This window comes from Atheta coriaria, unplaced genomic scaffold (assembly GCF_025399875.1).
Source record: "Atheta coriaria isolate IRGN ID8LTWV9N9 unplaced genomic scaffold, Caltech_Dcor_3.1 hic_scaffold_6_pilon, whole genome shotgun sequence".
In the NCBI taxonomy this organism is placed as follows: domain Eukaryota; kingdom Metazoa; phylum Arthropoda; class Insecta; order Coleoptera; family Staphylinidae; genus Dalotia; species Dalotia coriaria.
Window position 1 is genome coordinate 9987706 of NW_027045448.1, and position 24865 is coordinate 10012570.

At 37.2% G+C, this 24865-nt stretch overlaps 3 protein-coding genes across 9 annotated transcripts in view; 1 reads left to right on the forward strand and 2 right to left on the reverse strand.

The window, feature by feature from the left end:
* The window catches only part of LOC135793196 (serine/threonine-protein phosphatase 2B catalytic subunit 3-like), a 37403-nt gene extending 15799 nt beyond the window's left edge, over positions 1-21604 (reverse strand). For 5 of the 7 annotated variants that reach the window (XR_010548559.1, XR_010548556.1, XR_010548557.1 and 2 more), the window contains exons 1-2: positions 21359-21565; positions 10613-10816 (exon numbers count right to left, since the gene is read on the reverse strand). Coding sequence is in view for 1 of the 7 variants with exons in the window: in XM_065304031.1 (XP_065160103.1) it covers positions 10613-10816; positions 21359-21410 (256 nt within the window). In the remaining 6 variants the exon portion in view is untranslated. Of the gene's footprint in view, positions 1-10612; positions 10817-21358 lie in introns of all 7 variants that reach the window. The other 2 variants (XR_010548554.1, XR_010548558.1) reach the window with 2 other exon arrangements.
* Positions 21605-22111: 507 nt separating this feature from the next.
* Positions 22112-23923, forward strand: LOC135794811 (caspase-6-like). Its single transcript, XM_065306242.1, has 6 exons — positions 22112-22448; positions 22499-22549; positions 22623-22820; positions 22895-23143; positions 23203-23387; positions 23445-23923. Exons 1-6 carry the CDS (start codon positions 22397-22399, stop codon positions 23859-23861), a joined length of 1152 nt encoding a protein of 383 aa, XP_065162314.1. The 5' UTR covers positions 22112-22396; the 3' UTR covers positions 23862-23923.
* On the reverse strand, positions 23873-24858 carry LOC135794813 (uncharacterized). Its single transcript, XM_065306245.1, has 3 exons — positions 24590-24858; positions 24347-24534; positions 23873-24288 (listed from the first exon to the last, which is right to left on the reverse strand). The coding sequence occupies exons 1-3, from the start codon at positions 24822-24824 to the stop codon at positions 23935-23937; spliced, it is 777 nt and encodes a 258-aa protein (XP_065162317.1). The 5' UTR covers positions 24825-24858; the 3' UTR covers positions 23873-23934.
* Positions 24859-24865: the final 7 nt, after the last annotated feature.

The window sequence follows — 24865 nt, forward strand, 5'->3', positions numbered from 1 at the left end:
TACGGGAATACGTTCGAGAACAAGAAAAAATGTTTAAAGAAAAACGTCAGAAATGTGCCGGAGTAAAACGAAGGAAATAAATACAATAAATGTGTTCCCACATGAGATCCTTCGAAACGATGTCATCTAAGATATGTTTTGTGGTCGTATATAAACACACCGGATGGAAAATTCAACTTGTATAAATATTGAAGTACCCTCATGTTTTATTTGATTTTATATTGCTACAAACAAATGGAGAAAGTACGTCTATCTCAATTAATGTTTATCGCATGCAAAAACATATAATATTATTATGGTGGAGGAGCCGGAATTAACCACAAAAGTTTTATGCACTGCAAGATTTTTATTTCCACCTGAGTCGGCTTAAATTTCACGCAATAAAAATAGAACTTTTCTAAATAATAAATTAAGCGCGCATGTAATTCGAAGTAAACACGTGTATAAGTGTTGCGTAATGCTTTCATTGAAAGAAGAGCCCTAGCATACCTATTCCTACTCATAGATATCAGGTCAAGCTAGAATTACGCGCCGGAAAAGCGAGAGCACCCATCTCATTTGTCAGAGGAAGGAAATATAGAGAAACAGCCGGCGTTTGAAACAGCTCGATAAAGGCATAAAACGGCTATATTGTTGTTGTTGAGTTTGTTGGCGCGTAATCAATCATCACACCACTTATATATTTATGTCAGTCCCAGGTTATGTATGAAAGAAGTATGATGTGCGAACGACGCACACGAAAAACGAACGCGGGGAGGACATTGAAATGGACAGGCCACGTCTGCCAGAAATTATTATTGGTCTTCGTGCCGTGTGTGTCCTTTTCGGCAACAGATGATCCGCATGATTATGTTTCATATAGAAACAACGGTTTTATCGTGATGAGCTTGATATGAAATTTATTTGTGCAGGCCTATAACTTACCAATATTAATCTAATTTGATATCCATAAATATTTTGTTATATTTTTAGCGCGTACAAATTTTATTAATAAATATAAAAAATATTTCACTTATAAAACATTCTAACGAATAATTTACCGACTTTACTCGGTTCATAATTGTCGTACAGATTAAATAATTAACTATTCATGTGTATAATTTAAATTATGTTCTAATTACGTAGAATACATAACGAGAATTATATGTTAGGGAAATTTGCGTAACGGAGAAAGGAATTTTTAATCAAATGCGTTATTATCAGACGTTCGCAATTCCTGAACTCAACTGCAATTCGCCCTTGTTTGACCTAATAGTTCCAGTTAATTATTTTCCTGTTTGACGAAGTTGTTTTCGCCGATGGCGGAAGTAAATTTGTTCCCATCCGTCCTCCCAGCTGCGCGTTCGTGCTCACTCTGATGCACAACACGAAGGAAAATTTGCCGAAACAGGCGTCTAACGAATGCAGCATTGGCATGAACATGTTTTCATACAAGTGCACGCAAAATTGGTACGGTACAATGTGTCTAGACGCTAAAAACAACTAGTTGCACGTTTCAAAAGACACATACAAGTAATTCGCGTGTCTTAGAATCATGTACAGTATATGATTCATGAAAAGTTGTTTGGAATTGAAGTTAAAGAGTATAAAAATAGATAAAAGATTTTTAAGTGATGTTCAAATTTGGGCTTGGCCCTAGTGTATGCAATAAAAGGAAATGTTGCGCAATGGCAAATAAGTTAGTGTAGGTAGTTAGTGTTTGTAGTTTGGTTTGCCATTTCCTCGTTATTTCCTTTTGACTTTGCGTTTGGCAAATAGTCTCTAGTCTTTCAAATGCTCATGAATTGATGCAAGATCAATCAACTCGCACTATATAAAAGTAATTCGATGAAATGTAATTTAATTAAGGTATTCCATTTGTTGCATTTGAAATATTTTCCTAAATTTACCCCTAAGATTTTAAAAATACGTATTGACTGCTAAAAAGATTTTAATGCCTCTGAGTTACGAGCCCTTAAAGGTCCTTCGACAAAATAACGTAAAATAATAAAAAAAATACTTGTTGCTCGTGGGAGGCAGGCATATGGTGGGTGCCATTCTTCGTGCGTCTGCCGCTCCTTTCGTTACTTATACTTTCACGACTGCGATTCGCGATGTAAGCAACACATGACGGAAAACTCGACCGTGACCGAAAGCGCTTGAGGTTACGAGCCGCGGGTCGGAGCGAGCGAAAAGCGACACGTAGTTGTGGGAGTGTGGGTGGCGCGCGCGTATACACAAAACGAATAGGTAATGCGGGAGAAGGTTGGATTATATGTCGGGTGTATTGCCGCCGCTGCCGCCGCCAAGGTGGAGCGTTAGAGCGGTGGCGCGCGCGCGCGCGGGTGAAGCACGAAAGCCGGCCGAGCGAATAAGGCCACCGCCGAGTTTCAGGATATCGGCGGTGTAGCCGGCTGAAGCCTGCGTGCGCCCAACGAGGACGAGCGCCGGCGCCCGGTCGAGGGCAGCTGGAGGAGGACGCACGATGTGGGAATCGATCCGGGCGCGCACCCGACTACGACGCGCCGCACACGTCGACGCTCTTTTCTGCCTCCACCGGCGGCGCTCTATTAGGCACGGAACGCAGGATACAAAGGTAAATCGCAGAAATGCTCCTGCCTACGAAATGAAACTGGATGAAAGCAACAATGTCTCAAGGATATTCATAATAATGCCTAAATAAGAGTGGGTTGACGTATTATACTCCATGCGTTTCGCATAAAATATATCTACGCATCATTTTTGATCTATTAAAATATAAAAATATATATTTCCCCATTAAACAAAATAATTTAATTTTGTTCATGGCCATTGAATTGACGCTTGAACGAAATTCAATTGAAACTATTCGATATTATTTAATTCACACACACAAAATTTAATTTGGAAAATATATTTTTCATCATTACATGCACTTTAGAATCAAAAATAAAAGATATTATTAACAATCCATATAACGATTTTAATTTCCGTGCACTACGTGCACATTAAACCATAGTAAAACCCCTCGTAAAATCTAGAAATAAAAGATTACCAACGAAAATTTCCGCAGTTAAACAAAATAAAAACTTTACAACCTGAAATTATTGCTGCCAAAACTATCGAAATGGTCGCATAAAATACCAAATATAATATGCCGTGCTAGGCAGCAAAAGATAAACTAAGTACTCAACTCTTCTTTTTTCGTACTAACATAAGTCGAAAAGTGATACTTTATGCATTAATAATTTGTATATTTTGTGCTCATCCGCGCCTGTCAGTAGGCACGTATTAGTTTTACGCCCTAAGACCCGCCGTCGCTGCATTCGAGACGCTTTCAAAGAGAGCGGACGTAGCAAAGAGAAAAGTGCAAAAATTCAGCACGCCAACACGAGACGGCGACGAGCGGAAAATTTATGACTTTTTTATTACCAGGACGCTGCCGGCATTCGCTCCGAAAACTACTGCAGTTTCCGCAGCTTTAAATGTAAGTACCGCCGCCGAATTGCGCGCAGCGTGCGCCGCTTTCCTTGTTATTGCAGATGCCGTGCTACTATTGCTCCTGTTTCAGGCTACAATTGCGGTTCGTATCCTGCCAACACGACTGCATTGAATTAAAATTTCAGCAAAAAAAAAACACGGTTGAGATGACGCGTAAAATATGCCAACATCAACGATATACATCCTTACAAATATTTGAAGTCCTAAATGTTGATTTTAACAAGAAAAAATATCTATCCAACGAGAAATTACGAAAAATTAGAAAAACTCCCGAAAAACAAACCAATAAAAATTGTAAAAATTAATTTTTCGAAATAATTTTGCAAAATTTTAATAAATGCAAAATCAACATTTTTAAAAGTCAATTTATGTTGTCAGAATAATGTCCATTTGCACTTTCACAGGGGCTGCTTTCAACGATCACACATTTGCCCGTTGTTCGCTCTCCAGAGGCAAATTGCACGTACGGATGCGCCGGGTCACGATATGTCATGAATAAACAACATTTCAATTAACCGAACGCGGTGGAGATGTGTGCATAAATACGACCACAGTGCGATGCGCCACCGGCAGGCAAATTTACAATGTGTGTGCCGAGCTAATCGAAATGAAAAATAAATTTGCACGAAACATAACTCCATGCAAAATATGTATATGCGCATCTATGTTTCGATTCGTTTTTTTTTATCCTTTAAAATATGCAAACCTAATCACATAAAAACCAAAACGAGTATAAAATCAGGCATAAAATGATTATCTAATGACACACTGTATGTACGTAATCCGCATCTCGATTATGCACATATTTCAGAATGCCCTGCAAGCATCGGCCGCAAAATCACAGCGCGCTCACGAGAGTGGACACATGTTACACGCACACCTTATTCGATTGTTTGTGCATAATTGCGGGTGTAATACGCATTTTCGACAAAGAGCACCAGCAGCGGCAAATCGCTTATTAATCTCGCACATCGTTATATTCTGATCAATTCGTTCCTGCGGGAAATTCATTCCAGTGAATCAGCTTATATTAAATAAATCCTACATTAAATTTCGCGTAGGAATTATGGTTTTATGATATTTGTATAAATTATGAATTAATAATCAACTTGAATTCATTAATAATTTCAAATATTCAATGGTTTTAGTTATTAATTAATTACTCAAAAACCAATCAGTTTATTAAATTCTCTCTATATTAAATTCTTTATTTAGCAATTTAAAAATTTCATCGGTAATATTTGTTTATCAAAAGTTGCAAACCAGCAAAATAAATTTAAGAAATATTTGCAAAATTCAAATTTTATTGCTTATAACATATTTTAGCGTTTGTATAAAGAAATTAATTTATGATTTATTTCTGATAAACGTTTTAAATTGATAAAAGTTTTGCGCTAGTAATTTACGAGTAATCGAATAAAAACAAAAACAAGTACGCTTACGTCTGATACGCAATTTACCTTTAATTATAACATCAAAACTCGTCAATGTCTAAAGAAATTTTAAGTCCTTACCTGCAACAAAACAAACACTAAATTAACATTTCATGTCAAAAACAAAGAAAACATAGGTAATCACTGCATAATCTATGAACTTAATTGATTTTAATCCTCAAAAGTTTCAAAAGCATCTATAACTATGAATGTATGTACGAGTATGTATCTACGAAGATAAATCTCCAGTTAATCCAGAACTGGCAAGTTTAAATGATCATAAACTCCAATTTGTAAACAAACATGACAAGGATTATGCACCAATCCATTGTTAACACAAGGTGTTACATTCAATTAACCCCTGCGCTTCAAACGATTGTTCCTCGCTTTTCTCTACGAAACAAAAGCTTTCCACCTAATAAATGATTTGGTGTTGGTCTATAAATAAATAAATAATGTGCAGTAATGGTGATGCTTTTTACTGTTGTGCGCTAGCCCGGCGCAGCCGCCACAACTCCACAAAGACGCATTCGACAACTCTCCTCGACGCTGCTCCGTGCTCGCCATTCCATTCCATTCGGGTCGGCTCTCTATTAATTCATAATGTCAGAGGGTTATGTGGTGGAGGTCAATAAATTTCAACTCCAGCGTGTATTACGAAGGCGACTAATTGAATTATTGATTATATAGAGAGTAGAGAGAGGCGAGGTGAATACGTTCGTCGTCTCGCTGCCCGCTCGAATGGCCAAACGACGAATGCTTCACCATGGTTCTTTCCTCAGCGCGCATCGTCGCGTCACCTTTTCACTATCACTACACCATTCACCACCTCCGCTATCCTGCCTAGCATGCCCTATAGGTATATACACTTATATCTATTTTCTGATATCTGATAGTCATTGATAGTTTCAGACGCAACATTCGAAAACGATTTAGTTCTCATGTGTGGAGTAACATTATCACAAAAGTGGTAAACTGGGGAATATAATGTTCAGCTACGGGGTTTGATAATAAGCGCATCAAACTGTTGACTTTTCCATTTATACTAGCTGGGACACGCCCAATAGTTTTTAAAGTAATGGTAGTAATCGTAACAGCAGAAAACTTTTCACTCTTAACTTTCTGCATTACCGACCTGGATGCTCTTTCAAAGCGCAGAGTACCTACTTAGAATTAGAGACAAAAAAAGGAAAAAATTGTTAGCCTGAGGTCTGATGTGCAAGATTGCCTTCACTTTCAACATTATCAAAGAGCAATAAAACTTTATACAGAAACCAACGTTTAGAAAAATAAATTATTCTAGAAAAATGCTCTGAAGTGGAAAATTGATAAAAATTTTAATAAAGGCTTTATCTTTTGAAATATTAAATAAACTTAGCTTCTGGGGTAAAATGCAACTAGCTACGTATATGTTAATACTCCGTGTAAGTGAACTAATGCACACTCTGGTGGTCTAGACCTGAATGGGTCATTGAAAGCTAAGTATGTAAAGTGCACTCCAAATTTATATAACCTAACCAAAGTTATAATCATAAAACAATTTAAAAACATCTCAAACTTATAAAATATTTTCAACAATTATTTATATTTAATTATTTAAATGATGAAATACGTCCAGTTAAAAAAAACACACCTTAAAAAAGCAACGCGATTGTCAACAAGTCCAATAATGTTGGTACTGGTGTGCTAGAGTTCCGTGGCTCGTCCGACAGCCGAGTTTAATTAGGATAATGTTATGCATAACCCGAAATAAACAGCCGCGAGACTCATGTACGAAAGCAATTAAAGCGAGACACCGCCACGCCGCCCGCCGTCGGTTATAGTTACGACCTCGCGGCAAGGGCAGCGAGAAAGCTGGATTGCAAACGGGGTGACGGCAGAGTTCAGATAGGATTTACGTTCGCGTACAGCACAAGACACCTCGCCCCCGAAATCCTCGCGCGAGTGGCGGTGTTATGTTCGTTTGCGTTTACGTTTGCATTCGGGCCCATAACTCAAACACACCCTTAATTAAATCAGAGTGAAGCAACTGAATATGAAAAAAGTGTTTGTTTCAGACGTTTTCAACAACAATTCCCTCTTTTACATTACAAAATATGAAATTGCACACTTTGTTTGTGCATTAGTTTAAAATAAACATGAAAATTTAATAAAAACATTTAATTTAACAATTTATAACATTGAATTTTATATAATCACGTAAAAGGGTAACTTTAATGTTCTTCAAAGATTTGGTACACTAATATTTAATAGCATAAGCATAGAATTTGCATGGAGAACAACATGTAACAGTGTTACAACTTGTGCGCTGAAGGCCCTTTCAGAAAACTATGTCCTCGCCAAGTTTGTTGTAAAGACTTAATGGCAAGTTACGAGTTGAGGCAGGAAGCGGTGGCCGTACTTCTAATTTGCACATACAATTTATTTATGTGCGTGCACTATAAACTCAAGCACTGTAGTTCTCGGAAACTCGCAAAGAATGTGCACAAAATGAAGCGCACAACTTAAGCGAATGCATCAAGTCAGTCTATTATTGCAGCTATTCAAATATCCCGATTTGCAACTAATGCACGTAATGAATTAATTAAGGTAGACGCGCGCGCGGCCGTAGATTGTTATTTACTGCAGCTATAAAGCAGGCTGCAGCGTGTGCAATTAAAGGACAAAATCTCATTTCCGCCAGATGCAATCGACTGGAATTACATTTTGTCATTTGCACAAGACGGGGTTAGTTCTATGTCTGGCACGCAGAAGCATTACGTATTGTTTGTTTATAAAATTAAGCCTGCGTAATAAATAAGCTATTATTCGGATATGCATATATACGACAGGAAAACTCGTGTTTGGGCACAGATCTCAGTGTCTATAAATATATTTGCGTGCCCAAAAAAAGAAGCTTTTGTATTGCTGTCTACCACAAAGCAAATCACAATACGGCCCAGCTCAGCGCGTGTATAACGCAATCTCTTATTTTGGATGATTTGCGATTTACGCCCACTTAAAACATTCGTCAACTGGCAGCGCCTCCACCACAAATATATTTATATTTATTTCAACAACAATGAATTCAATTGTATGTTCGCTTTCAATGTTATGACATGTCAACAGATTTTTATAATAAATATATTTCTATATTTATTTCGTACCCTTGCAAACACAGCGAGTGTTTTGCTGTGTCATTTTCGACCTTAGTGCTGCCCTAAATAGTTATTGATTGCCTTTTCCTGTTCGGCAGCTCTTGGCGCTGCCCGCCGCGAGTACAAAACACATTCCGCTCCCTTCGTTTAGGTTCGGCGAAACACTCTCGCACTTTATAAGAATAACACTCTTTTAAGTGCACAAATTAGCCAGACATTTAGAAACTATAAAGAGGAAACTCGAAACGTTTTATCAAAGATACTGGCATCAAACTACAAATACAGAGTGCGGCAATAATAAAATCAACAATAAAAAACAAATAAAAACTCCACAAATTACAAATTTAGTTTCTTTCTCAACCTTTATTTCTTGGCAGCGTTTTATATTTTTTGACTTATTATATAATTTATTCCTATAATCAACACACAATGTTGCATCCGTAATTAAATTCGGTGAATTCGAATTAATAAAGAGCACAAGTGCGTTGCGTTTACTGACATCGTTTTGGCTCTACGCACCAGAAAGTCGTAAACGTGAAACGGACCCAAGTCGAATGAGAAAAAAAAAACTCTCTACCGACTTTACCTGACACTCGCTTAAAATAAGCCCATGAAATATGCGCGCCACATAAACAGATATTTATTACCACTACGCTCGCATTTCCTAAGCGCACGTAAATAGGGAAGTTTTAATGCATATAAATTGAATCAAGATCTCGCACATTTATTCGAAACGCAATGCAATTAACTTATAATTGCCTACTTAACGATGACGACGATCGTAGTATAAAGTGCGTTTTCTAAAAATGAGAAAAATATCAAGTACAGTAGTTGTTAACTAGCAGTAATTATTACTCGCATAACTTTTTAACTTGAACCTATAATCGTGGCGTTAATCATTCATCAATTACTCAAAAAGTAATCAACAAATACTAATTATTTCTTTAGGAGTAGCTTAAAGATTAAATTCTACAACTTATTTATCAATAATTATATTGAAAACAGTATTTTTGTAACAATTACAGACCAATTTATCGCACGTTTCGATTTATTTTATAAAACTCTAAAAAATACTTAGTAAATTTTAATTCTTAATTAATACAAACAACATAATCTCTATTTCAATAGATGTAAAAATTAAATTTCACAGTCAAATTGCGCGGAAATTTTCATTCAAAGACAAATATCTTTCGGGAAATTAAATTATAGGTATAATCTTCTATGTAATACTTAAGATTCTAATACGCGCATAATAATCAGAGTATTATCATTGTTATCATACGCTTTATGCAACTCCTGTTACCATGTTCGACGTATTAATACGTATGTAGCTGAAACATGTGTTTCAGAGTGAAACAAACCGCAGGAAGCTGTGTTAAGGTATCACACGCATGTGGTATACGCCCCAATAAACTAATTCCCTGCTCATCACACTACGCACCTCACTGATCAAACGAACTCACTCGTAGAGCAATTCAGACACATTTTGAAACGACAACTTCACGTAATGCGCTTCTTTTTTACTATTATTTCAAAACTAGTTTCACCGGCAAGGATATTAAAATAAAAACGTGGTAATAACCTAAAATACGTAGAACTTTATAGTTTAATAAATTTGAGTACCTACCTATACCCACATACGATATGAATTTGATATTATATGAAAAGTCGATCGGCGTTTCACAGAGCATTTTACGACGCTAGACAGCTCTCGAGACAAGAGAGTATAAAATAAGTAGAGTGTAGGTGAGTGCATCGTGAGAGAAAAAAAAAACTGCCAACCGTTGTAACCAAGCGCGCTCCTAAACAGTTTCTAAATAAAAACCCAACCGGCGTGTATCATCATCGGCCATGTATAGAGAAATAGCCGGCGAAGAATTTATGTGGCAAACGTGCACCGAATGAAAACCGAAATTACTTTATTTATAAAACACATCGGCTAATTTACGTTGCGTGCATTACCTTAGGTTGCGCGCACGACGCCCCAACTCACGTTAATTACAACTTTTTTTCGTGTTTATTTTTACATGTCACTTAGCGAACACGTCGATGCTGACAACAAACGACGACGGCTCGCACACGCCATGATATCGTCCGGATGGCAAAACGAGTCGTCAAAAAAAAAACAAGTCGAAAACCTTGAGGAAACACGAGTGTACGCAAACAAATGCACCGCGTGGATTTTTAATCGAATCAAATTGAAACACATTAAGCCATTATGTGTAATTGTAAAGTGTGTTTCATTTAAATAGATAATAGTAATATTTTTACGAGGATCGCGCTTGATATTAACTCGGCTCATTAACTGCACACGTATTTCTTTTGTGTTTTTATCAAAGGTTTTGGAATTAAAATTTTATTTTAAAAACACTGTAAATGTCATCTGTGTACTAATGAGATAATATAGATGACAATATTGAATTTCGATTAGAAACTAAGAAAGTGCGTCTTGTATTGATTACCAATTAACTTTCATCAAAAATTGTGATGATAATAATAATAATTCGGTCAAATTTAACTTTACTTCTAGACATTAAAGCGTTTTTCCTTTTTACATAAAAGAAAAATGTAACATTAGCTTACCTGTAACCGGAGCTTCGATATCGATCATAGTCTTTTCCGACTTCAGAAGATTAGCACCTTCATTGATGATCTTGAGTGCGGCCGATTCATCGATTCGACCTTCCAAGATAAAATGCTGTTTGAGCGTATCCGGCCGCGGCTTGCCCGTCCGCGCATCGAATACTTCGGCTATGGTTAACTTATGGCTTATTGGAAAGGGAACGGCTGTAAAACGAAACAAATTACAATTAATTATCTACGTACACACCCATCAAACACACAAATTAGATAAGAATTCAAATAGGTTTATACCGCCGTTTCCGTTTACAACTAAACAATTTTCCAACTCTTGTAATCGCATATTTGTTTTGATAAAAACTTGCGTTTAACGTTTAAATAAGCAGCGGCTGCCGTCCAACGTTAATTAAAATGTTTACATTATCATTCCACTCTAATGTGCAATTCCCATCCACCTATACCGTCGAAACGCACCACTCACACCAATTAGATGTATTTGTATATTGCCAAACCGACTCGGTAACATTTTCCACGCGACTTCAGTGGCATAGCGGACGTGTTAAACGATTTTAATCGAAGCCAATTTGGCACTCGGCCAACCCAAATTATGCTAAATTTTGTGAAGATTAAATTCCGCATTTATTAATTCTACCTGCACATAATTTACACGTAATAAACGTACGCTATTGTCGGCCAACAAAATAAAATAAAAATAAAACTTTTAATGTCATTTCCAAACTTAGACCGTAAAACATTCAATACAAAAATAACACTTTTCCTGAAATCAATTAAAAATTAAATAAACAAAAGTTATGGGCGATTTTGATTCAGTTCCAAGCGATTTGCCCGCATTAGAAACGCTTTGGTTTCTGCATTTAATTACGCCGCGCCACCTGAACGAGCAAACAATTTCATACAAGCCCCGCCATTTGGTGTGCGAGAGTATCCGTGTGTTCGGTAAGTAGAAATGAATTGTACCAGAAAAGCAGCTAAGTTCTATTTTCAGTGCACTTCCAAGCGCAATCTAAAAATAATTGATTTCCCCCCACCACTACATCTAGTGTGGTTGTTAGTCTCTAATATTCTTAATGCGTCCGCTATTCTCATTCGCATTCTCATTCGTGTTTCATCAGTTGCTATTCCGATTTTCCTCTCTCGTATATTGCAGGCCTCCTCCTGGGCAGCACTGCTGCACACCAGCTAGGAAATTGGAATTAATCGCTGAACACACGCCGACGTCAATTATTACCAATCAATTAATTTATTAATACACCGACCAAAATATAATTATGTACCTAGTAGATTAATTGGATCCAAAGTAAATTAATGCCAAGTGTCTGTTGTGAGCGCAACAGACAAACAATGGTTTGAATTTTAAATTTATTTCGAATTTTCATTTCATCTGCAAATTACGAACAATTAAATTATTTGCGGGCGCAGCGTTCAAATTTATTCAAGCGTAATTTGTTTTTGTTTGAGCGCCCGAGCGCGAAGCGTAAATGAGAGAACGCATTTGCATGTTTACAAAGCTTTTAAAAAGTAGTTTATGAAACGCAAATAAATCGATACACAAGCCAGCAAAGCGCACACGACCCCCAAGTTGGCAAATATGAAAATCACCGATGGCAATAAAACCTCTCGCTGGAGCGGCGCCGGGACAAGCAGAGTGCGTGTATCTGGCATCGTGGCACCGCAAGCGTCCGTAGAGGCGGCGGCGGCGGCGGCGGTGGCGGCGAAACTCTCCGCCTCGCCATTTGCAACGCACCCGCAGCTTCCGACGCCGCGTCTCGCATTCCGTCCCGCACCCGCGCGCACCAATGCGAACGCAGTTTTACGCCCGCCAAACGATACGAAATCCCGGACGACAAACAAAGCTCTCGATCCGGTCGCCGTTGAAAAGTAATTAGCGCTTGTTCAAATTAATTAATTAAAGGCGGGATGCTCCCGGCGGCATCACATCGCAGAGATCATGCTAAAAACTGCGATCGCAAATGAAAGTACATACTAAATAGCACAAGATCATTGGACGAGCTAATAAATACCAATTGATTGCGGAGAATGGTCTTTTGTTCAGTAATTATACTATCCAGCACCAATAGTCGCAATGAATAATTAATTAATTACCAGAAAATTGTTTAAATGCTTTGATTCTTTGAACTTTCTATTAAATAAACTAATTACGCAATTCTTAATAACATGATTACATTGATTCAAAATGTAATATACTTTTATTTGACACATAAAAAGTCATTAAACATTTAAAGAGTTTTAAAAATAATTAACCTCAAAGTAAACCAATAAAACTTTACAACTTTTACTTAAATCGCAACAGATTTCAGTGCAAAGGAAAACCCACTCAACATTGAATACCTATGTAAGTAGGTAAGCATCTTATAGCTGTTGCGCCCTCGAATTTAACCAAAATCGATTGCTTCCGTACGCGAACCTAAAATTTTTACAACATGTACAATTTGCGTTTCAATTTGCTCGGTGTTCAAAGATAGTTGAAAACACACGTGAAAGACACACAGGCAAACTATCTGCAACTGATTACAAACTTGTCTTACAACAATGCCAGCCACGAGAGCGCCGGTTGTAAGTTGTAAGCGAGGCTTGCGGCCAAGGCGGCGTTGAACAAATTTATGTAGTGGTTGCGGATGCTTTAAACACGTTTAAAGTTGCTGCGCGTTGCAAAGTCGGCGTTATTTATTTAAGATCTCGTTCCAACGCTATTCCGGCAGTTTTCCCGCCGGTGCTCCACCGTATGTGCGGTGTACTCTGCGGCAGCGGTGGCGGCAGGCGCGAGAGAAACAGCCTGCGACGCGGCTGACTAGGTGAAGTTACGTAGATGTATCGCTGAAGCAGAAGACCCCAAAGGCAAAGGCAGAAAGGCGGAAAATCAATAGATTGCAGAATTTTTGATTTCGGCTCGTGCCTGTGCTCTGCGCGTCAGATGGATGGATATCAGTAATGGTAGCGAAATATGATCAACATCCCACGACCCTTGTAATCAATTTTACAGCACCACAATGAATTTTACAAAAGTTTAAATCATGCATCATCAACATATCAAAATATTCAACTGCGGATAAGATATGCTTTGTATAATTAATTCAAAGACTTGTAGTGCTACCCTGTAGCATAGATCAGATTCCGCCGGCGTCAAGAGTGATATTCTGTGGGAGGATATTCGACATGCGCATTCCGTGGCACACGCAACAAATGCTCCAACATTATTGCCATAGCGGCCTTCCAGTAATGCCTTTCCCAATATAAGGGTTAAGCATTTCGGGGTGAACCTCAAACAAGGCACAAGGCACACAGCCTCGCCGCTGCTTTTGGTTTTTGATCGGCTTTCTTTGCTCTTTATTTGCGCCTTTCATATGGTGCGCCCATTCGTTACAATTTGGCAGGCGCAAAGGACTTTTTCATCAAGGCCTTTTTTTCACCTAATAACCCCAACGAAAAAAATCAATAAAATTTTATTCCGCTCATATTACGTCGCAAATAAATACAAAAAAAAATTATAAATTTCATTAATTAAACAAAACCACGGCGCGCAAACAAGCTGTCAGTGGTAATAGTGGAGGAAAAAATATGCTTAACATGGAATTACGCCGGTAGACAGATTTGGGGCAAGTGAGGCTTTCGCTTTGAGCCTTTCGGAAAAAAACAAACTTTTACAGGATGTTATAAAAGATATATACAACTAAAACACGGAAAAAACTAAAAATAAATTTTCGTTGAACGTATCACACATAAACTCTGAATATTTAGCACTTGTTGTTTCTAAACTAACGATTAATCAATAACTAAACGTGTGATAAGCACGAGCAGAAGCAACAATCGTTGATTTGCCATCACGTGGGTAATGTGTCGTTAGCCAAGTGCCAAATACAATGGAAAAAAGCATAAACTTGCAAGCATTACCATTATTATCGATTTGAGCAAGTATATCTACGTACATTGTGAAATGGCGACGGAACCAGCCGAGGCATTCTGAATTAATAATGAAATACAACACTCGCGTTATAATAACAATCGTACATAATAACGGAACGGCATAGAAATTTTCGAGTTAGGCACACGCGTATAGGTACGAGTTTTTCGTGTTCCGGGAAGGTTGATTTCATTATGCAATATTGACCAGTTTCAAGCCAGGGAGACCTAATTCTTTTAAGCGTTCACAAATACCATGGGAATGTCATCTAAATTATCGTTTCGGGAAGTTACAAGTCACAAAATGTTAAAAAAATACAAAATGAAATGTGTGACACACGAAAAGAAAACTAATTCTTAAAATAATATTTATTTATCGAGGCATTAAAGCAGTTTTTTATTATGTGCGTGAGTAATAAAGAAATTCTATGCGGAAGCCCCAAAGTTGGTGAATATGTCAACAGAAAAATTAAATCCGTTTACAACTTTATTGCCTAGGCAGTAAAATCCTATGATTTTATCAAAATTACTTGCAAATTTCAAAAATATGATTATTAATCATAAATAAATTCACCCTACCTAAATAATTTTGCCAAAGATAAAAGTACAATATGAATATTAAAAGTAACCACCCAAAATGAAACAGTTTAATTGCTGGGATGTGGCCAGCAAATTATTTGTAGAATTGTACTCCACCTGCGTGTAAAAAAGCATTACAACACACACTTTGCCGGCGAAACCTATTTTATTTCGCGCGGGCTGATCTTAGAACCTTGACACGTTTCCAAGTGTGTGCGGCGTGTGTGGGTGGTGTGTGCGCGATGGTCGCCGTCGTCGTCGGCCGGCGGCGCGCGCGCCGCTCCAAGCATGAACTTGCCGCGGCGCAACTTCAATAACAAAACGATTTGGCATCATCAGGTATGCGGAGCGGCGAGCGCAGTCTAGTTACGGGGCGATAATAAATTCGTAATTAGAATAATATTTACACGAGCGGACACGTCCGCGCGCGCGCCTACACTTGCACGCACCGCGAAAGTGAAAGACCACAGCCGCCACTGGGTGAATACGAAACACGGTATAACGTCCGTCGTGTGCACACAAACCGTATGGATTTATTGATTTTAGTTAAATAGTCCCCGACGCGGCGTGCTAACACGTAGCGTAAATGGGCGCTGTGAGATTAAAGCGCTTTTGCGGTTTCACCACCAACCATGTCCACGCAACGAGTCCAATTTATACATCGACGGCGGCAGCGGAGGCGGAGGCGAAAGCACGCGCGAGAGGGATGTGCCTCGAAGCCGACGTCGCCGCTTCGCCGATCGAGTTTTCTTTAATTTGTTTCACAAAGGGATGTCTAACAGTGGAAATTCGCGCAAAACATTAAATAACAACCACATAGAAACGCCTTTCTGATCGATTCCTACCAAAAAAAAAATTCTCCTCTACTTCAATGGCTTTTTTTAACTATAGTTTGTCCACAAAAACATATTTATTCATATTAAAACAAATGCATATGTAAAATTTGGTCGTATTCAAAATATGGCCGAGTTTATTTGTTTTATTGCTTAGGATTTATTTTTAGTAGCAAATAATGTAGACATTTTATGCCGGCCAGAAAGATAAATCGCAGTAAATGTCGATTTTATTGGTTGATTTAGCTTTGTAGTTTTAAGAAAAAGCATTGCAACGCGCAAAATGCCAAAGACCGCGTAGCATTTTATTTGCAAACACCATGCAGTCAAATAAATACGCAGCAAAGCATTAAACTGTGCGTCGGGCCTTGGAGAAAACCAGCAACTTCTATTCTCAAGTCATATATCAATAATGGAATTGTGAATTTAATTTCGCCGCGCATGAAACTTTAGCAAACAAGAAAATGCAACCCGCACGTAATAATTCTTGTTTGATCATGGTATTATAGTCGCAAGAATAATACCTTGACAGTTTTTAATTAATTACTCGAATACTATTCAGCATATAATCATGATTTCTTCAAACATTAATTTTTTATTAAATTCTTCATTCAAATTCGAACAAATCATATTTGACAATTTATTGTACAAAAAGTTAAAATAGAGTTTGTAAAAAATTGTAAAATTTACCAAAACTGATCTGTAACTTTAAATAAAAAATTGATCTCAATAAAATTTTTACCATTTTATATTCAGAATTTAATACTAATTAAAATACTGAAGATAAAATAACTCTAAATTATTTGGTTTTCCTGTAATTAATTCATAACTATCAAAGAGCAATGCTCATCGCGTAAATGCGCAGTGACTAAACAAGATCTTATCGCTTTTGATTCTAAATAGTCGCTAAATTATTTAATACGCGTATGTTAACGCGATAATGCATTAATAAAACATATTCCCAAGGCAAAATAGTGATAATATGAAGAATTTAGACCTTATATTTTCTATTTCAAAGAAAACTTTAAAACAATAAAAATATTTATTGCAAAAAATAGTTTATTTGCCCTTTGGTATCCGTATACGTATTAGTAAGTCACGCTTCCAACTTGTGAACTTTCTACAATTCTTTCTACGTTGTTTTTTACAGCTGCTTCCAGTTCGTGCCGCCAACACAATGCCCCATAACAAATGCCCGAGGGTAGCGAGTAGTGTGCGCAATAATTTCTAGAATTCCTTAATCTAATATTTCATTTTTATCACAAACGCCGCGAGTTCGTATCAGATCTTTGGCACACAACGCACATTATTTAACATAGACAAATGCCGCTAGTGAGTGCAAACATTACCTACCTGCGCGAGAACGCCGCGTGCAAAGCCGCGAGAATAAATTAAACTTAAGCTCACAACTAGCCATATTAAACGTATTGGAATAAAATTCACGGGAAATTTATACTGCCTGTTGACTGTTCACATAAATACATCAAAAATGTATTCATTAATACTTCACATAATACATAAAAAATGTGTTAACATGATTTAAAATATGAATTTAATAAAGAATATAATTTTATTAACGAAAATAAATACAAATAAGATTTCAAAATTTATAAATGCGTAATTTCATAAGTTTGAACTGTGTGTAGCTAAACAATTTTGCCGGCGCGAGTTAAACTTTATCTTTGTAAATATCTACTACAAAACTCTTGGGCTGGAAGTGAAGTAATAATTGCTAAGAGGCATGAAATAATTATATTTGGGTAATTGTATATTACAAAGCGTAATCTCACGAAACGATTTTTAGTGTTCGCTTTCTATCTTCGTCTTTTGCAACGTGCATGAAAACCTAGCTTTTATTAGGCGTCGATAAAATGTGTCGCATTAAACTAACATTTAAAAAAGCAAGTGCAAAAACGGCACAATTTCAAGTAAAACCGATAACTTTTTTATGATCCATTAAATTTTAAACTCTCAAATTTTATATTGATGCAAATATTAAAAATGCAATATATACAGTAGGTAAACTTCTAGTTTCCATTTTTACTAACGTAAGTAAATCATAAGCACACGTGACGCACATTGGTTCATGATCTCTTACTTTACTAATGTCATTGTAAACGAAATATGTATGCTTAGATAAAATCTAAAAGTTAAACAAGTGATACAAATATGTATTAAGGCTGTGAATTCAAGGTAGTCTATTTTAAAATCAAACAAAAGTGTTATCACAATGAAAAAAATAATAACATTTCAGGCAGCATTTAACACCAGCATATAATCATTTATATTTTTAAATGTAAAATATTTTTTTAGTTAAAACAAAAAAAATCAGTAAAAATAGGAAATATCTGCGCAGTACAAAACAAATGTTGATAAGAAATCTAATGTTTGATCGATTAGCAATAATTAAACAACCTTGAGAAAAACCTGAAGTATTTTCCGTCACAGAGCAATTATTAACAATCGAGATAAAAATTATAGCAAAAATCTAAATTCGTTCCAAAAAGGTGAAAAATAAACACAAATTAAATCATCAAATAAACGTATCAATCAAAAGCTTAAATAAGACGTTGCTTAGAATGCTTAAATATCGAAAGAGGCAAATATATATTACAGCAATGCCCAAGTGTGAAAATGCCATGAAATGTTTTTCAACAGTCCGTTTTAAACCGGCAGCAAGTGCCAACTCGGGATACGCCCGACTCGACTTGTATCATAAGGTGTCCGTGCACGCCTCGCGATATTATTTATTTATTTATTCAGTACGCGTGTATTTTTTCCGCGGCAACGCGAACGAATCCAACGTGGCAGAGACGCACGCGCTCGCCAGCCGTATGCACACGATTATATTCAGTGTGCCGAAAAATGAAATCAGCAATGAAGATAACTACACACAACCCATTGTTGATTGCGCAACCGCGAAAGGTGTCAAAATGTCCGGAGACAAAACGCGACAAGTTCGCAGGAAGCAAGCGTGCGCGGTGGAAACTTTGCCAATTAGTTGAGTACTATTAGTTTCGTGTATTCGTTTACATTCCGCTTTGGGCGCGTGTGCCAAGAAAGTTTAGAAATCTTCTCTACGCCTACCAACAAACGAGCAAAACAAATAACGGCTGAAAACACATTTGGCGCTAGCGATAAATGCAAAGAGAGAGGCGAGGGTTAAAAATAAATGAACGCCCGCCCGCGCATCAATAATACGCCGCCGAGATAAGCACGATAAATTGTGCGTGATTAATCAATTGACAAGCATAATAAAATCGTCGCAATCAAAACCACAAAACAATATATCAACAATTATTGTTTTCCAAATTTATCAATCATTGTTGTTAAGTTACGGATGAATGCAAATGCGCTGAACCGAGCACCAAATGAAGTTGGGTGTCTTACAAAAGACAAGGGAATATAATCATGAATAATGAACAATGCAACAGAAGGCAATTGAAAATATACTTTGCACTTGATTAATTACTTCGATTGATTGATTGTGTGGGCGACTCGATCAATTAATATGAAAGGTTTCGCTGGGAATTGAATTTACATACGGGGGGACAAGTACCTAATGCGACTACGCTCTCGTAGAGTACATTCAATTGCTAAAATCTAATTCCGCATTACGCTGAATATTGCGAATGCAAACACAAATTTCGCTTGGAACTGAGAGCAGTTAATTTAAAGCGGGTGCAAATACAAATACCAAACAACAAAACAGCTATTATCATTACATTAATTCATAGTTTACACTAATTTATTATCTTCTGTGTTGATAATTAGTCGCATTATAACGGTTTTTAGTGATTTGAGCTGAAAATGCAATCAAATGTTTGCAAAATTCAAATTTCCCTCCAAACACGACGCCATGGTTAATGTAGCTCTCAAATAAGGTTAGAAATCAATAATATTCTAAATGTATGCGAAAATACATCTAATTTCTTGAAAATATATAGTGAACGAAACTAAACCTAACTATTAAATGTAAATATTGTGTTAATGTTAATGTACGATGCGGCGTTATAATAAAATAGTAATTTTGTCTTAATGTTGGCAGTGTTGACCCATACTAAAAGTAAACAACATTTTGTAATTTGCTGATATTCAATTATTGTCATTTGCAAAAAGAAAAAAACAGTTTGGTACTAGTGCGTAAATAAATTGAATTATTTCAAACAATAATTATTTTATTGTTATCTTCACTACTGACAAGTTTGATAATATGCAGTCTAATTTACCATCGGGTAACTTTTATAGCCAACATGAATAATGCATCAACTGATACATATACCACAAGAACACCAAACAAACTTCATTCGAAAACATTTGACATCTAATGATCTGATGGTTTAAAATACACGATGGTTTAAAATAAAAAAAAGCCCATTTATAATCTAATTTAACCAAATTAGGATTTGGAAAGAATATCTTACGAAAAAAGCATGTTAATGAAGTCGAGAACGATAAACGTAAATAATAATTATGTAGGTAATTAAATTAAAACACTAATTGTTAATAACAAAGTTTAGTGTTACGAATAACTTTTATACGCAAAGTTTTAGTTGAAATTTCTACACTGCGTATCATGTCAGTTCATATAACTGACAGGTCATAAACTAAAACTAAAGAGCGCAATGATTATTAAAATTTAGTTTTGCGTATCTGAATTATCCAGGTCCAGCATGTGCATTGGCAGGCGTGCCGTAGCGTGCCGCTAAAGGCTGAATGCATTCCCATCCGACATTCATTCACATTCGTGTTTACAGCCGATCAGATGGTGCGATCGGCCGGATCGTTGAGCCGTTCAATGTTGTGGATCGCAACCGTCGAACCTGAACAACACACACGACGGTCGCGGCCTAACGATCCGGCGTACGCGCGCCGTCGATCTGATCCGCCGGGCTCTCCTCTTGTTTATGCATTGGCAAAATGTGCATGGCGAACGGGGCACGGCCGGCGGCGGTCGGGCGGGTGGCGGCCACCGCCGCCGCCAAAGACCCGGAGCGTCCGCAATACGAACCCCGAGACGATGACCACACATCAAAATCATAGAATGCACCCGTAAAAATATGAGGATAAATCGTAAAACGAGAAACTGTCACAATATTTGTGAAATCAATAGTCATGGCGCCTAGAAAATCAATCCTGCACGCCGAGTGCGCGAACGTGTTGCCGTTGGGCCGCCAGAGTGTACGTCTCCGCATGTACGTGCCGATGCACGTTCCTGCGAGGCGATAATGTGACGCCGTCTTAGGCAAGAAGGCCCTCGAAAGGCCGCATCACATAACCGTCGGGGGCCCGCTGCTGCGCTGGGCCCGTTCGCGATTTGGTCCCATGCGATGGAAAAAAATAGACGGAAACGGCGATAAACCGAACAGCGCCGTTGAACACAGCGTCCTCCACTAACCTGTTATCATGCGTTGCGTGGTCGATAGCTTCTGAGAGTTATTCGAAGACATTTCTTGAATTATTACTAGACACTTTAAACTATAAACATTGGATTTTTAACGCACAATTATATACACACCGTTCACAAGCTAATATTCTACTCAAGATGGAGCGAGCAGCGCGACCCAGCCAGAGCTAGCTGCGCGCAGGAGACTCGCGTCGAATCGTTGACATCGCTCCGCCACACTCCTGCTCTGTTTTCCCACACGCCGCTACATCTACTGCTGCTCGCACAAAACTTTCCTGCTGAATTTATTTTAAATGTATACTGGTAGCGCCATCTCACGGACGTCACTCAAACTAAATACTCCTGTTGTGTAAATAGATATATATTGCAAAACTCAACATTAAAATAACTGTTGTTTTCATAAGTTAATTTATAAAAGATAATATTTAAATGTAAAATGATTCTTTAATGCTGCAACGCAACTAATATTGCAAACGGGCACAATTCTTGGCATATATTATTAAATATTAAAATGAGCAATAATAACTGAGTCACTGAGTCAAGAAATTAACGGAAAAGGAAACTAAGGCATGAAAATATACCGTATCAACGCTTGCCACTGTGCATTTCTGATAATAACTTGTTTTAATAATAGATCTAAATAATCATGTTTTTTTGTTCTTTTTTTAATCATGCGACTTATTTCCCTTGTTTGATTGTACAAAGTCCAATCACAAAACCGTAGCATAAATTCCAGAATTGAAAAATTTAGTTGCTTTCCGCACATTGTCAAGCGTATGCGTGAAAATTTAATAGTACTTTACAAACAAAATCAATCCTGATATCAATCGACAAATATTGAATACAAATAATTTGATTACGTGTTACTGTACCCCGTGACATATAAATTTTAGTACTTAATCAGTCAAAAGGACCAAGTATCAAAAAAAGTCTTATCTTATCACCACTTTTCCAATTGCTTTGTTTGAAAACGTGTTCTAGTACATTTATCTGGTGAATATTCTATTGAACGATAACAGTCTCGTCAATATGGCGGATGAAAATGTTCGTGTGCCAAAGGATGATAACCACACGGAAGAAGGTACGTCTGCTAATAAAACCTAAAACCATTTCTAACTTATCGCCTTATAGATATTCCATCAGAATTGGAAGAAACTGTAGTTTTGAAAGTGACTGACACAGGTAATGACGATTTATTTCTACGAACCAACGTTCAGGCGAATGACAATGAAGTTGACAATCTGTTATCTTGCAGGCAAAGACAGCATTGCATCTGGAAGCAAAGAGTCTCACATCCCATCCGATGATGACAACTTTCTGGCCGTTCCTAGTAGCAGTCGACCACGCAGCAGCTCACAGGTCGGACGAGTAGTTCCTGATATCGTTGTAATACAACCTCGACAACAGGAACCACCTCTTCCACCATTGACAACTTCAATTAAACATGACAGAGGTAGTCTAATATAGCCAATTTGATTACTCTGTAGAGTATCTTTTGTATGAACTCGTTATTAATTATGTCAATAGGAAGTTACATGTTGCCTGAGATGGATCCCAACTTTTATCCTTCAGATGAGTACCCTAAATACGGTGGTGAACCAGGAGAAGTATATATATTTAATTTTGAAACGTTTTTGGAACTATCACCACGCGAAGGTACAAGACTGGATGTGAAAGCTTTGATTGAAACACTGGGACTACTAAAATTTAATGTCCCAGAAAACAGAATTTACAATGATCTTACAAAGGAAGAAGTTATGCAAAGTATTTCCACAGGTACTGTATTTACCTAAGTGGATGCAAATATTGTATTAAAATTTTGTTTGGTACCATAGCTACTAACGCATTTAACGCCGACCCAGATACAAAAATCAATTGTTTGATTGTTGTGTTTTTGACACACGGCCTGGCTAACAACATCATTTGTGCTAAAGATGAAAAAATGAAGATAGAAGATATAATTCATGCATTTTGTAATTGTGAGGCGCTGGATAAGGTGCCCAAATGGTTTACATTTTTGGTAACATAATACAAATGAAGGTGGTAAAAATTATTATAATTATTTTTCATTTACTAGGCTTGTAAGGAAAAAACTCAAAGCGATAATCGTGTTGAGAAACAACATAAAATCGTTGCTGACAACACATATATAAAGCGATTACCGGAAGATGTTATTGTGTACTATGCCACAACTGAGAATAACGTCTCTGCACGAGTAGTAGATGAGGGAACATGGATGATTCAAGAATTGTGCAGCAGCTTAAGTCGCTATGGGAGGCGCGATGAATTATTTACTATTCTGACGCGTACGAACAAAACAATTGCCAACAATTACATGACAGATGCAATCGGACATAATGATTTAGGAGATCCTTTCCGGCAATGTCCAGTTATTTTATCAACACTGCGGAAGAAATTTTATCTTACAATTAGTAAGGATCGCAAGGAGCAGTTGATGATTATGAATAAGATTCAAGATATGTTGACAGTTTAATAAGCTATAAATAATTTGTGTATACTTATATTCATTCAGATATAATATATAAATTAATCATATATTAATTTCCTTAATTGTTACCTCCTATTTGTCCTTGTATTCTTTTTTTAATTTGAGCCACACCTTCAAGTATGGAATAAGTGTAGCCACGTGTCTCGGATTTTTGGAAGAAGAATCTTGCTGTTAATGTAGATACAATCAAAGGACGGTCGGTATGAGTTGCAAAAGTTGCAAGTTCAAAAATATCAACTTGTTTGCCATGACTCCTGATATATTCACAAAAATTATCAATGAAATTATCTTGTGACTTTCTCGCAATGTTACGAGAGATCAGGAATAGATCTGCGCCTGGAGCAGCAACATCATAGAGTCGTTTTGATCTATTTACTCCATCGAACGCATCACGAGTGGGTACAAAATGTGTCTGCAAATTACATTACATTTTACAATTTCCGAAATGATTCGGCTAATAGTTTACTAACCTGAAATAAAAAGATCTTGGGTTTGCGATTTAAGGCCTCCATCTTGATAAACTCATCCCACACCTCCGAAAAAGCAATCTTGTCGCCATTATCACAAAATAAATGACCACCTTCGGCAGCTTTGCCATGACATAAGACAATGACAAAAACTCCAACTGGTTTTCTTTGTTTTTCAATTCTCACTTTTACTGCAAATACAAAAATACAATTACCTGATAATGAGATACTTTTACATGTACTTACAGTTTTGTATGATGTCAAAAAAATCTTGAATATTTTGGAATGGAGTTCGTTCCACCGTAAATTGACAAGCATCCTGCATTGTGTTAAACAGTAGATCGGCTCTCTCCTTATAATCATCTCCGTATATAATTTGCACTACAAAATGTCTACCAATCTCATATTCGTCACTTAACAACTCAATGGAGGGTTTCAATTCAATAGATTTTAAGTAACGTGGCGATAGCAGGTTGTCCATTGCAAGCAGTGATGAGACTAAACCTTCGTGCGCCTCTGCAA

Bases quoted from the DNA above. Each gene is read 5' to 3' on its own strand.
- LOC135794811 (XM_065306242.1), top strand. From the start codon at position 22,397: ATGGCGGATGAAAATGTTCGTGTGCCAAAGGATGATAACCACACGGAA. The intron at 22,449-22,498 runs GTACGTCTGCTA...ATCGCCTTATAG, and splicing joins TGATAACCACACGGAAGAAG to ATATTCCATCAGAATTGGAA. The intron at 23,144-23,202 runs GTACTGTATTTA...TTGGTACCATAG, and splicing joins TATGCAAAGTATTTCCACAG to CTACTAACGCATTTAACGCC.
- LOC135794813 (XM_065306245.1), bottom strand. From the start codon at position 24,824: ATGGACAACCTGCTATCGCCACGTTACTTAAAATCTATTGAATTGAAA. The intron at 24,535-24,589 runs GTAAGTACATGT...TTGTATTTGCAG, and splicing joins TTTTGACATCATACAAAACT to TAAAAGTGAGAATTGAAAAA. The intron at 24,289-24,346 runs GTTAGTAAACTA...TGTAATTTGCAG, and splicing joins CCAAGATCTTTTTATTTCAG to ACACATTTTGTACCCACTCG.